This window comes from Elaeis guineensis, chromosome 7, assembly GCF_000442705.2.
Source record: "Elaeis guineensis isolate ETL-2024a chromosome 7, EG11, whole genome shotgun sequence".
Taxonomy (NCBI): domain Eukaryota; kingdom Viridiplantae; phylum Streptophyta; class Magnoliopsida; order Arecales; family Arecaceae; genus Elaeis; species Elaeis guineensis.
Window position 1 is genome coordinate 40,016,429 of NC_025999.2, and position 12,309 is coordinate 40,028,737.

The following is a 12,309-nucleotide window of genomic DNA, read 5'->3' on the forward strand; positions in this document are numbered from 1 at the left end:
TTTTCTACATGAAGGCCAAGTTGGAGTCGGCTCGAGCCGAGTTGGAGTCAATTCAATAGTCCATCATATCCCAAGAGGCCCAGATCTAGAAGAAGAAAAGCACAATCAGTCGACTCCAGGGGGAATGCGATGACTATTTTCACGAGTTGGAGGGTGAACGCAAGAGGCATCGAACCATCGAAGCACGGTTGGCACTGACCGATGCTGAGTCGATTACCACAAAAGAAGCGATGAAGACTGCTCAAGAGGCTTTTAGTCGAGCTATTGAGGTGTACAAGCAGTCTAAAGATTTCAAACAAGTTGTCCTCGAGGGCAGTGATGAGGCCTACTGGGTCAGATACGGGGATTACATTTAGACCTGAGCAGCATCATCACCTTATGTGTTCGAACTCAAGGATATATCTAGAAATTGGAAGAGTTGGATGATGAACGAGTGTAGGGGAAGCCTAAGCCTTGCCCGAAAGGCCTCCTCATATAAACCAAGCCGACTAGGGGGAGGGTCGCAAATCCGACCACTTTGTCCAAAAAATTCTAACTTGTATTTGGAAGAAATCCCGAACTAAGCTTGAAGCAAGCTCAAATTGTTCAGGTCCATTACCGACGGGTATTGTTCGGGCATGAAGGGCTTCTTAGCCTCAGGCCTGACATCTGGCTCCTCGGGGTTATTCTCCAATAAAGGATCAGAGGACCAGCCCCCTGCTGTGTTTGCCGATCCACCTATCCTCAGCCTAGAAACTAAATAAAGAATCAATGGAGGAGAGAAAACAAAGGAAAAAGTAAGAGTGGAAGGACCAACAAGCGAAACTGATAGGATGGAAGCAAGAAGCATCAGGGATAGGCTCGAAAGATCAACCTGTTCAACTGGAGATTGGTTTGCTGGGAACCTGGAGGGACAGTCGAGGATCACTAATAAAGCCTTGGTCTTTGTCGAAGAAGCACCGCTATCATAGAAGAGAAGAAAGCAATGAAAAGAGGAAGAATTGAGGAAGAAAGAGGTGCCTCTATTTATAAATGCTTGGGTAAATTACAAAAACCCTCCTAAGATTTTCATTTGTTACACTTGCATCCATTAGTTTGCAAAATCTACACTTACACCCCTCTCTTATAATAGGGTTACTCAAATCATTTCAAAACTATAAAATGACGATATTACCATCCATTAATTTTTAGTGAAAAGAAGCCAGTCAATGTCCACAATGGTTGCAGAGTTGATCTCTCTTCTCCCATGGCTATAGAACTGCCTCTCCTTCCTTTTCTTCTCCTTCACCACTATCTTCTTTCTATTCTCTATGCTATTTCTATTGCTGAGATTCTGGCTGTGGTGCAACTGCCATGTCTGCAAGGCCTTCCTGAGCTCGTTGTGGACCATGGAGTTCATGAACCTCTGCAACTGGTACACCCACCTCCCCCATCGATCATCTATTAGGACCATCCATATCCATGTCCTTGGCAACGTGGTCACTGCCAACCCCGACAACGTAGAGCACATGCTCAAGACCTAGTTTGACAACTTTTCCAAGGGGAAGCCCTTCTCGTCCCTCCTCGGCAACCTCCTCGGCCGTGGCATCTTCAATGTCGACGGCGACTCCTGACAGTTCCAGCATAAAATGGCTGGCTTCAAGCTTGCAAGCATGTTCGTCCGCTCACACACCTTCCACATTGTCATCGCCAAGATCCACCACCTCATCCCCCTCCTCGCCTCCCTCTCCGATGGCATCATCGATCTCCAAGATGTGCTCTGATGCTTTGCCTTTGACAACATATGCAAGATCTCTTGCGGGCTTTACCCGAGCTTTCTGGAGGTGTCGCTGCCCATGTCGGAGTTCATAGCGGCCTTCGACATGCTATCAAGGTTGTTTGCCTAGTGGGGAACAATGGTGGCACCGGTGGTGTGGAAGCTGAGGTGGCTTCTGAATATGGGCTTGGAGAGGGAGCTGAAGTGGGCCATTCGATTAGTAAATGTACTAAATGACATGGCGTGTCATAAACTTCACCAGCAGATTATGAAGCCTGATAACTACTTAGTTTCCTGCCAACATATCACAAAGTATGGACAAGTGATTCTTCTTCACCATGGGGCTTGGCATGAGCCCTTGCCCGAAGAATCAGACTTGCCAAGGGCCCAACAACACCAAGTTCGTCGTGACCATCAACAACATATCCTTCATGATGCCGACCATAGCTCTTCTCCAGGTCCACTTCTTTGGGCAGCCGAAGGGTGTTTACTCCTTGCACTTCCCATCTAGTCTACTAGGACCCCTCCCAACAACATAGTGGTGAGCAATGGAACCAAGTTAATGGTGCTTCCTTTCAATGCCATTATGGAGCTGGTGATGCAGGACACCAGCATTCTAGGGGTGGAGAGCCACCACCTCCATGGCTTCAACTTTTTTGTCATGGGGCAAGGCTCTAGCAAAGGATCCAGCCAAGTTCAACCTGGTGAACCCATTGGAGAGGAACATGGTTGGGGTGCTGGCTAGTGGGTCGGCCGCCATCTGATTTCGTGTTGATAACCTTGGTGAGTAGACAAGTGCATGTAGAAATGCCTGCTAGTGCTAGGCCATGCCATATTCTTACCTCGATCGATGCTTTGCTTTAAGTATGAATATTGAGTTGGGTTTGTGGGCCATACAAGTGTGTGGTTCATAAATTGCCACCTAGAGGTCCACACGAGTTAGGGTTTGAAGATGGCATGGTTGATCTCAGATGGAAGCCTCCACAACCAGAAACTACCTCGTCCACCATCTAATCTTCCCAAATGTTGAAAGGTCGGAAGGGAGCTGGGATCTGCCTCCAGTCGATGGGACCTTCATGAGGAAGGGGGATGGAGGAGAGGAGGCCAAATTTTAGGGAGATGGAGGAGAGGATGTCAGATTTTAGAGGAGGGTTTCCCACTTTCTTTTGTTATTATATATTGTTGAGGCTATTAAGGTTATTTCAAAAAAATTTAATGATGTGGCATTTGAGTCCGAGTTAAGCTTAACGGGCAGTCTAATGGCATGGGTTAAAACTGTAAGCTTAAAATAAATGTGAAGAATGTCGGTATAGATTTTGCAAATTACTGGATGTAACTGTAATTTCGACCTAATCTCGGGGATTTTTTGTAATTTACCCTAAATGCTTCAGATGGCCCTGATCCTGCATCAATTTGTCCAGGATTGTTAGATTGCCACCACATGACATCACAGAATAGGCCAAACTTATATCTCCAGACAGCACTTTATGCGCATGTCTCAAAGGATGCGTGTGATGCTTCAAGTCTGACATGCCCCATTAACAGGCGTCGCCTGATGGCTTTTTGCTTGCTGTGCCGATCCTTGACGTGATGTTTCATCTGGATCAAGAGACCAACATGCTTTGATCACTCGAAGGAATAAAATCTATGACATGTGTCCTCAACAAATATGATCTAATGTAGTTCCTTAGCCCGACCTAATTTTGGCTCAAACCTAGGAGTAGGAGGGCATATGTTATGGATAGAAAATCTTCTCTGCTTGAGTCGCGGGCCTGAGCGGACCTTAACCGATGCCGACTCTTGTTTTGCCTGATGACCCTTGCTTCAGCCAACTACTATTTCCATCAATTTGAGGTTGCTCGATCGGCTTTGATTCGTATATTTAGAAGGATTGACCAAGAGCTCCCACGTGTCTTTTCAAATCATACGATCATTTGGAACAATTAGCCACAAAGTAGATAAAGCAATGGTAATCGTCAAATCCTAAGAGATCAGATCAAAAATCTTAGAGTAGTGTGCTCAAAGTGGTCGGGATAGCCTCAAACGACTCTTCCCTCTCATGGCTCTCATCTCTGCTTATAAATAGAGGTAACAATCTTTTCATGCTCTCATCTCTTATAAATAGAGGTAACCAATACTCTTCCCTCTCATGGCTCTCATCTCTGCTTATAAATAGAGGTAACCAATAGACCCCAAGGTATACTCCCTTTCTCGTATGCTTCTTTTTATCTGTTTTGAAATTTTAATTTGAGCATTGAAAATTTTTGTAGGAGTTGACTCTGATGATTTTTTTTTTTTTTTTTCAGATCTTATCATTATTTTGCAGCCATAGCCTCAAGCCAGAAAATTATAGTAACTCAAGTTCAAGTCAGGTGGGTCTATTTTTTATTCCAAATAGGACCAGATGACATATAGCCCAATCAGGTGACTGAGGTTGAAAGACATCGACCCGATTCATGATTTAAATCTGATCCAATTTACAATTGGTTGCATTCCTTGTTTCGCATGTACCGCAGAAACAGACGGGACAACCTCGGTCATCGACAAAAGCCCCGCAGTCCCGCTGGAGTCTCCCATGGGAGGCAACGTCAATCGAAGAAAGGAACCCCCCATGGCTTCGGTGGCGCCTTCGGAACCCTTGGTGAAGGTAGCCGAGCTCCCCGGCCGTGGGCGGGCTCTCGTCACCGCGCGCCCCATCAAGCCCGGCGACGTCCTCCTCTCCGACTCCTCCCTCCTCCTTTATCCCGCCACCCTCCCTTCCTCCGCCGCCTTCCCCTTCTGCTCCCACTGCTTCCGCTCCCTCCGCTCCACCGCCACCTCCTCCACCGCCTTCGCCGGAGGCGGCCCCCTTCCGTGCCCATCCTGCGCCTCGCTCTCGCTCTTCTGCTCCCCCCGCTGCCTCTCCCTCGCCATGACTTCCTCCCACCCTTCCTGGCTCTGCCACTCCCTCCTCCGCCTCCCCTCCCTCCCCGCCGACCTCCACGCCCCCGCTCTCTTCCTCCTCGCCGCCTACAATCTCGCTGCCTTCTCCCCGTCCGACTTTCTTCGGCTTCTCTCCCTCGAGGGCGCCCTCCCCGCCGCCCCCGAGGCCGCCGCCCTCCATTCCTTCGTCGCCTCCCTCCTTCCCCAGCCCTTCCCCTCAGGCTTCTCGCCGGAGCTCACCGCCGCGCTCCTCACAAAGGATAAAAGGAACGCCTTTGGCCTGATGGAGCCGTTCCGGGAGGAGGACGCCGGCGATAGGAGAGTGAGGGCTTATGGGATCTACCCTAATGCCTCCTTCTTCAACCATGACTGCCTTCCGAATGCTTGCAGATTCGATTATGTCGATGGGGATGGGGATCGGAACACTGACATTGTGGTGAGAGCTATCCATGACATCCCAGAAGGGAGGGAGGTGTGCTTGAGTTATTTCCCTGTTAATTGGAGCTACGCTGAGAGGCAGAGGAGGCTGGTGGAGGACTATGGGTTCCAGTGCGAGTGCGATAGGTGTCAGGTGGAGAAGAATTGGAAGGGTGATGAGGAGGTGGAGAGCATGGAGGAGGAGGAGGAGGAGGAGGAGGAGGGAGGTGAAGGGATGGAGACTTTGGAGGAAGAGAATAATGAGGGAGGAGATGGAGATGGGGATTTTCCTCATGCCTATTTCTTTGTGAGGTATCTGTGTGATAGGGAGAACTGTGGAGGGACATTGGCCCCTCTGCCACCATCACCTCATGGTACACTGTCGAATGTAATGGAGTGCAATGTCTGTGGCCAGTTGAGGGCAGAAGACAGCATTGATGAACATGTTGCTGAAGATGGTGATGGCATTATGAACGATGAATGAACTTGATTGCCAGTTTTTGCAGGTATTACTTCTCTCTTTCCTTCTGTATGTAAGTGCCTTGACCCAGTCTTTGATTATTTCTCACTTTTCCACTTATTAGAATCAATTTTAATATTAATCTCCAAATGCATACTATATATGAGGGGAGTTTTTTTACCCTTTATACTGTTAATTAACTTTTCATGGAATTACTTTAAATGTACCTAGTACAATTTTATGAAACGATTTTGTGACCTTATTCCTATATTTCAAATTATTGTCAATTAGAAAATGATCGTAATAAATTGACAACTACAGATTTCTTTATGAATAAGATGATGAGGTAATGAGAAGTGGTGAAAAAAGGCAAGAAGTAAGAAAAAAATAAAAATAGTGATATAGTTGCAAGTTTGGTCCTGTCACAAAAGAAAAGTGTCACAAGTGTTTTGAGAGATCTGAAAGTCAGAAAAACTCTATATTCTTATGCAAGATTCTTTGGGATGAAAACTGAAGTAAACTTTTTTTGCCCATGAATGCATCATTCATGGCTGCCCCACTTTTATATTTGTTAATCATGGTTACCTTTAGTAGGAGGCCCTCCTAATTCCAGTAGATGATCAACCCTTAAATGCATCCCTATCTAGCATCTGTATCATGCTTCTAGCTTATATTTCAGTCATATAGTTTGTTGGGCTCAAGGGTGTATCAGACAGCTTGGATATGTGTCCTCCACTGATATGGCATTAACCTAGAACATAATTTAACATGAATTGTTGTAGCTGGGATAGACTATAATCTATGGAGATCTTGTTTGAAATCTTGGAAAAATTATTATGTATTATCTGTTGGGTTCCGGTCATGCAGTGGAATATGAATTTCAAAATTTTTTAACATGCATAAGAAAAAGTTTTAACTCTTAAAACTAGCTGACTGGAATATAAATCCTAGAATCACCTTGCAGACCTCAATCAAACCAAAACAACATACAATGGGTTAGAAGATATTCTTCCTGAAGACGGTGGTTAGGTAACAAGATGGTCTCCACAAGATTCCAAAGTAAAAGCCCTCCAACGATGATCCACATAGGACTGATCAGGGTCCTTCCCAACTGAAATAGTACTACAGCCTTTCTTCACAAGAACACTGGCTTTCTTTTTTGAGAACCATTTGCACTACCACCTATACGCGTTCGAAACCTCCACTAGGACCACTTTAAGAACTCTTCTCAAGAAATCTCACCACCCAAATCTGATTTGAAAATCCAACACTTAGAAAAACCAAACCAAGACAAGCAACCATTGCTTTCCTCTTCTCTCTTGCCTTCCTTGCTATTTTTTTCTCTCTATTTTTCTTATCTTTTTCTCTGAATTTTTTGTCTTTTCCCTTATTATTCCATGCCTAATCACCAGAGAATTCATTCTTATCCCATGAGGTGTGTCCCATTTAAATAGGAAAGAAGAGACGCTACCAAGGGACGCCAACACTTGGTGTCTCCTTGGTTTCACTGGTGATTTAATTCATTTAAGGGAGTTGGTTAGGAGTTTAATGGGCAGAACGATTCCTCTTCTGTGCACAAGCCCATAAGTGACATCAGATGCCGCATCCCTTAATGAATTAGCGTGGAATAATGCTTAGGAATCAAGATAAGGCAAGGAGGTTAACTTAACGAAGAAGGACTCTTCCTTCTTCCTTAATGCAAAAACCAAGTGGGGCGGCATTTATTTTGGTGTGGAAACCAGGTGGCGTGGAGGAGTCCTTTCTCACTTGAAACTCTTTCAAGATAAGGTAGAAAACCAATTAAATTCAGACCTAATTCGATTAGGTCAAAGGCAATAGGTTAAGTCTAGCTCAAACACTTTGAACTAACTTAATTGGGAATTTGGATTAACACAATGTACTAGCATATCAAATTAATCCATAAAATTTACAATAAATCTTAATTAAATCAGATCAAGATCAAACCTCCAAGTGTGTGATCCATTGGGTTTCATATCTAGTCAGGCAGTGGACTCAGCTTATGATCTAAACTAAATTGATTGAATTAGGTCAGTCTAATTGCATCAATTAATTAGAACTCTTTCTAATTAATTCTTGAATTAAACTTCTTTAATACTTGCGAGTCCACAAGTCAAGATTGACGTCTAGCAATGTATCATGACTACTCGAAAGAGATGGAATTTGTTAAAATACCAAAATTATCCTTCGGTGGTAAGTACCGTGCAATTCAATCCTGCAATCATATAACACCCCAGATGAGCTATGGGTATGGAATCATGTTAAACTTAAATGCTTATCTATATGTATCTCGATCAGAAAGTGATGATTCAGATGATGATGCATTAGAAATTCCTTTTCAATCATCATCCTGCTTTGGTTAAAGATTTTTCGAATCATCAATCTATGAGATCACATAGGATGTTCGCTCTCCTTATTAGGAGTGATTGATGTTGGAGTTTTCATGTCTGGACATGCATGTATGTTTCAAAATTTTTTTTTTTAAACATAGCAGCGAAATAGAAGATTAAAACTGGCATGCCTACTAACAAATATCTTTTGTTGAGTAGGATGGTAGAAATAGTATCCTATACTTTTCTTAGGATCATCTACAAACCTGCATTCTTCTGATCTAGTATTAAGCTTATGTCCATTAACATTTTTCACATAAGCAGAGCATCCTCAAATCTTAAGATGTTTAAGACTGTGTCTCTTTCTTTTCCATATCTTATATGGAGTGCTAGAAACAGATTTAGTTGATACTTTGTTCAAAATATATACTGCAGCCTCGAGGGCATATCCCCAGAAGGGGATCGGAAGATCCGTGAAGCACATCATGGACCGCACCATATCTAATAAGGTGCGATTCTTCCTTTCCGCAATACCATTTAATTATGGAGTGTAAGGAGATGTCCATTGAGAGAATTTTATTTTTTTTCAAATGATCAAGAAACTCACTAGTTAAGTATTCTCCTCCTCGATCTAATCGAAGAGTTTTAATACTTTTGTCAGTTTATTTTTTAATCATTTTTTGGTACTCCTTAAACTTATCAAAGGCTTCGGATTTGTATTTCATTAAATACACATATCCAATCCTTGATAAATCATCAGTGAATGTGATGAAGTAGGAGTATCCTTCTTTGATCTGAGTCGACATTGGACCACAAACATCAATATGTACTAGGCCTAAAATATCACTCGTCCTATCTTTATGTCCACTAAATGGAGTCTTGATCATCTTACCCATGAGACAAGATTCACAAATTTCATATGATTCAAAATCATAAGGATCAAAGAAATTTTCTTTATATAACTTGTTAATCTTTGACTCATTGATATGATCAAGTCGGCAATGTCAGAGATATGTGATATTCACATCTTCTCTCTTCCTTTTCTTCATTTGATCAACATGAAGAATATTATCATTAAGTGACAAGAATAAAAGATCATTATCTATAAAAGTATTTTCATAACATTCATTAGAAAAATAAACAGTGCAACTATTGCGCTTTTCTCTTATTTCAAAATCTTGTTTCAGTAACGTAGGTGTAAAAATAATATTTCTAACAATATTAGGGACACAGTAACAGTCTTTTAATTCCAAAACTTTATTCGAAGATAACTTCAACAGCTTGGTTCCTACGATTTCGGCCTAGATGGATTTTCCACTAGCACCGAACAGCACGAAATCACCTTTACTCAGACTCTTTATTCTCTGCAGACCCTGCAACGATTTGCAAAGGTATGAACTACAGGCGGTATCTAATATCCAAGAATTTGAAGTTGAAGTACTTAATGATAAGTTTGTTTATATCATATACAAATCTTTAGCAACATTTGCTTTTTTGTGCTTAAAACTAGCAAAGTAGTCCTCATAGTTTCTCTTCTAGTGCTCTTTACCACACTGATAACAAGTACCCTTGATGGAGATCTTTTTCGTCTTTTTCTTCGAGATGCTAGTCTTAGGATTCATCTTTTTCTTAGAACCCTTCTTGTCTTTCTTTTTAGAGATCTTATCTACAAGAAGAACAGGAGCCTTTTCATTCTTGAAATTGTTGTGATCCAGGTGGTGTGCCCAAGGCCCAGGGGACCAAGGCTAAGGCCAAGGTCCATCATTCATGAGGGCTTCATGGAGGCTCTAGGACTAGTTGGGCCCTAGGTTGAAAGGCTGTGGGCCTTTTGGGTTCTTGAGGTCTAGGTTATGTGGGCCTCAAGGGACCAACTCTTTATGGGCCAGGTCTGGGCCCAGGATAGGTGAGATTAGGTCGAGTCATGGGTGTACATGGGCTTGGGTTAACCTAATCTCCCATAGAGTTGGTCAAGGGAGTTTTGGGTTTGGGTCACTTGACCCTGTGTTTATATATACATGCACTGTATAGGTTTGATTAAGCCAAGGAATACGAAAACCCTTTTTCCCAAGTCTCTCTCTCTTTCCCTCTCTCTTTAGCTATTCTCCACGTCCCAGGAGCAAGAAACCCTAGGGTTTATTGTCGCCAGGTCCATAGAAGGCAGGAAAAGAGGAGGCGCTAGGGTTTTGAGCCCCTCCCCCTTTGTGCCGCCAACCATATTGCCTCTCCTTCTCTTGCAGCCGCCCAAACATCAGGTCCAGGACTTGGAATCTCTTGCTACGAGGTTGGTACAAGTTCCTCTCAGATCTGGAGTTGATCTGAGGTTGTTTGAGGTGCGGGTGAGATCTCCATCAACAGATCTACAGGAAAGGCTGCAGCAGGACAGATCTGTAGGGTCTGGCTCTATTTACCTTCTTCCCTATCTAGAACGTCCCGATTCGAGATCTACGAATTGGAAGACCTCGGTCCAGGCCTGATCTGGTTGGGTACCAGATGTTGGATTTTTTAGAGGTGATCTTAGAGGCGTTCTTCATCTGGAACGAAAGGCTGACAAAGAAGATAGCAACCAGACTGATTTCGTCAAGGGCCTTCGATCGAGTCCAGAAGTCTCCAGATTTGTTCGTTGCTGGTTCCGCTGCACCCAAGGTCCGTGGGAGGAGCCGGGATCGTGCTCCAACAGTTGGTATCAGAGTCACGGTGGTGAGGAAGCAGTTCCAAGCGCGAGAAGTTGAAGATCCCAAGTGCTGAAAATTTTTAGCAAGGTACCATCAAGGTATATTTTACACTTCTTGATTTTATATTGCTTGTTTGGCTTGGATCCAGTCATGGATAGCAATATGAAGGTCGATTTCGAGAAGCTTGATGGCAAGAAAAATTTTTTCATGTGAAAAATCCGGGTGGAGGATCTTCTGGTGCAAGCAGATCTGGATCAGACTTTGGATGAGAAGCCTGAGGCAATGACAGATAGACAGTGGGCATTGTTGGAGAAGAAAGCATGCTCGGTGATCAGAGGATGTTTGGCAGATGCGGCGTTGTATTCGGTGCTGAAAGAAAAGACCTCGAAGGGCCTTTGGTCGAAGTTGCACACTATGTATATGGAGAAGAATATGTGAACAAGCTAATACTGAAGAAGAGGTTGTACAGTCTTCGGATGCAGGAGGGATCTGATGTGATTAGCCACATTCAGAGGTTCGACCAGTTGTACACGGAGTTGATGAATATCGGGGTGAAGTTGGATGAGGAGGGCAAGTCCTGTTGCTTTTGTGTTCGCTGCCAGGATCATATGACTCTTTGGTGACTACACTGCTCTACGGCAAGGAGACTCTGGAATATGAGGACATGGTCTCGGTGCTGAGGTCTAATGAGCAAAGGAAAAAGTTGACCAGAGATCGGGCTCCCCAGGAGGGTTTGGCAGTAGGGGAGAGGACAGGTAGAGGTAGAGGCAGAAGCAAGTCCAGGGGGCGGTCCAAGTCCAGGAAGGGAAAGAAAGAGATGAAATGCTTCAAGTGCAACGAGTTCGAGCACTTCAAGCGAGAATGTCCACTATGGAAGAGCAAGAAGGGAGAAAGAAGTGGCTCAGAATCAGTGAGTGCAGTTGCTGGGCAGCAGGTGGAGGATGATCTACTTGTGGTATCAGATGGTCACAGGCATTACACAGAGGAGTGGACACTAGACTCTGCGTGCTCACATCACTACACACCACACACCACACAGGTCTTGGTTTGCGACATACACCAAGACAGATGAGGGATCAGTGACTCTAGGCGACAATCATCCTTGCAAGGTGGCTGGGATAGGGACAGTCAGGGTGAGGATGTTTGATGGGATTGTGAGGACATTGACAAATGTAAAGCACGTCCCGAAGCTGGAAAAGAATCTGGTGTCACTAGGCTATTTGGAGCACAGTGGATACAGCTTCAGCAGTAGGGCTAGAAGCGGAGTATTAAACATATCCAATGGAGCTATGGTGGTGATGAGAGGCAGGAGGTTGGATAATAATCTCTATCGCATGGAGGGATCTGTGGTGACCGGAGAGTCTGATGCAGCAGTTGCAGCACAGGACCAGCAGGGGGCTTACAGGATGTGGCACTATCGCCTAGGCCACATGGGTGACAAGGGGCTGAGGGAGTTGAGCAGGAGAGGACTCATCTCTGATCTGGAGGATGGTGCTACAGGGGAGATCTGTGAGCCTTGCCAGATGGAAAAGTAGAGGAGAGTTCAGTTCAACATCAGTACAACCCGCAGTGCAGCCCCTCTGGAGTTAGTACACAGATGTGTGGGGACCAGCCCCAGTTTCAGCTAGGAACGGGGTCAGATACTTCATGACCCTGATTGATGATTTCTCAAGGAAACTCTGGATTTACTTCATGAGAGAGAAGTCTGAGGTCTTCACCAAGTTCAAAATCTGAAGAGCTGAGGTGGAGAAGGAG

At 44.3% G+C, this 12,309-nt stretch overlaps 1 protein-coding gene and 1 pseudogene across 1 annotated transcript in view; both read left to right on the top strand.

The window, feature by feature from the left end:
* Positions 1-1,187: 1,187 nt before the first annotated feature.
* Positions 1,188-2,480, top strand: LOC140859302 (cytochrome P450 94C1-like; annotated as a pseudogene).
* A 1,753-nt stretch (positions 2,481-4,233) lies between these two features.
* Positions 4,234-12,309, top strand: part of LOC105035456 (histone-lysine N-methyltransferase ASHR2) — a 50,219-nt gene continuing 42,143 nt past the window's right edge. Inside the window, exon 1 of the mRNA XM_010911021.4 lies at positions 4,234-5,580. Coding sequence (XP_010909323.1) covers positions 4,311-5,558 — 1,248 coding nt within the window. The 5' untranslated portion in view covers positions 4,234-4,310 and the 3' untranslated portion in view covers positions 5,559-5,580. The remainder of the gene's footprint in view (positions 5,581-12,309) is intronic.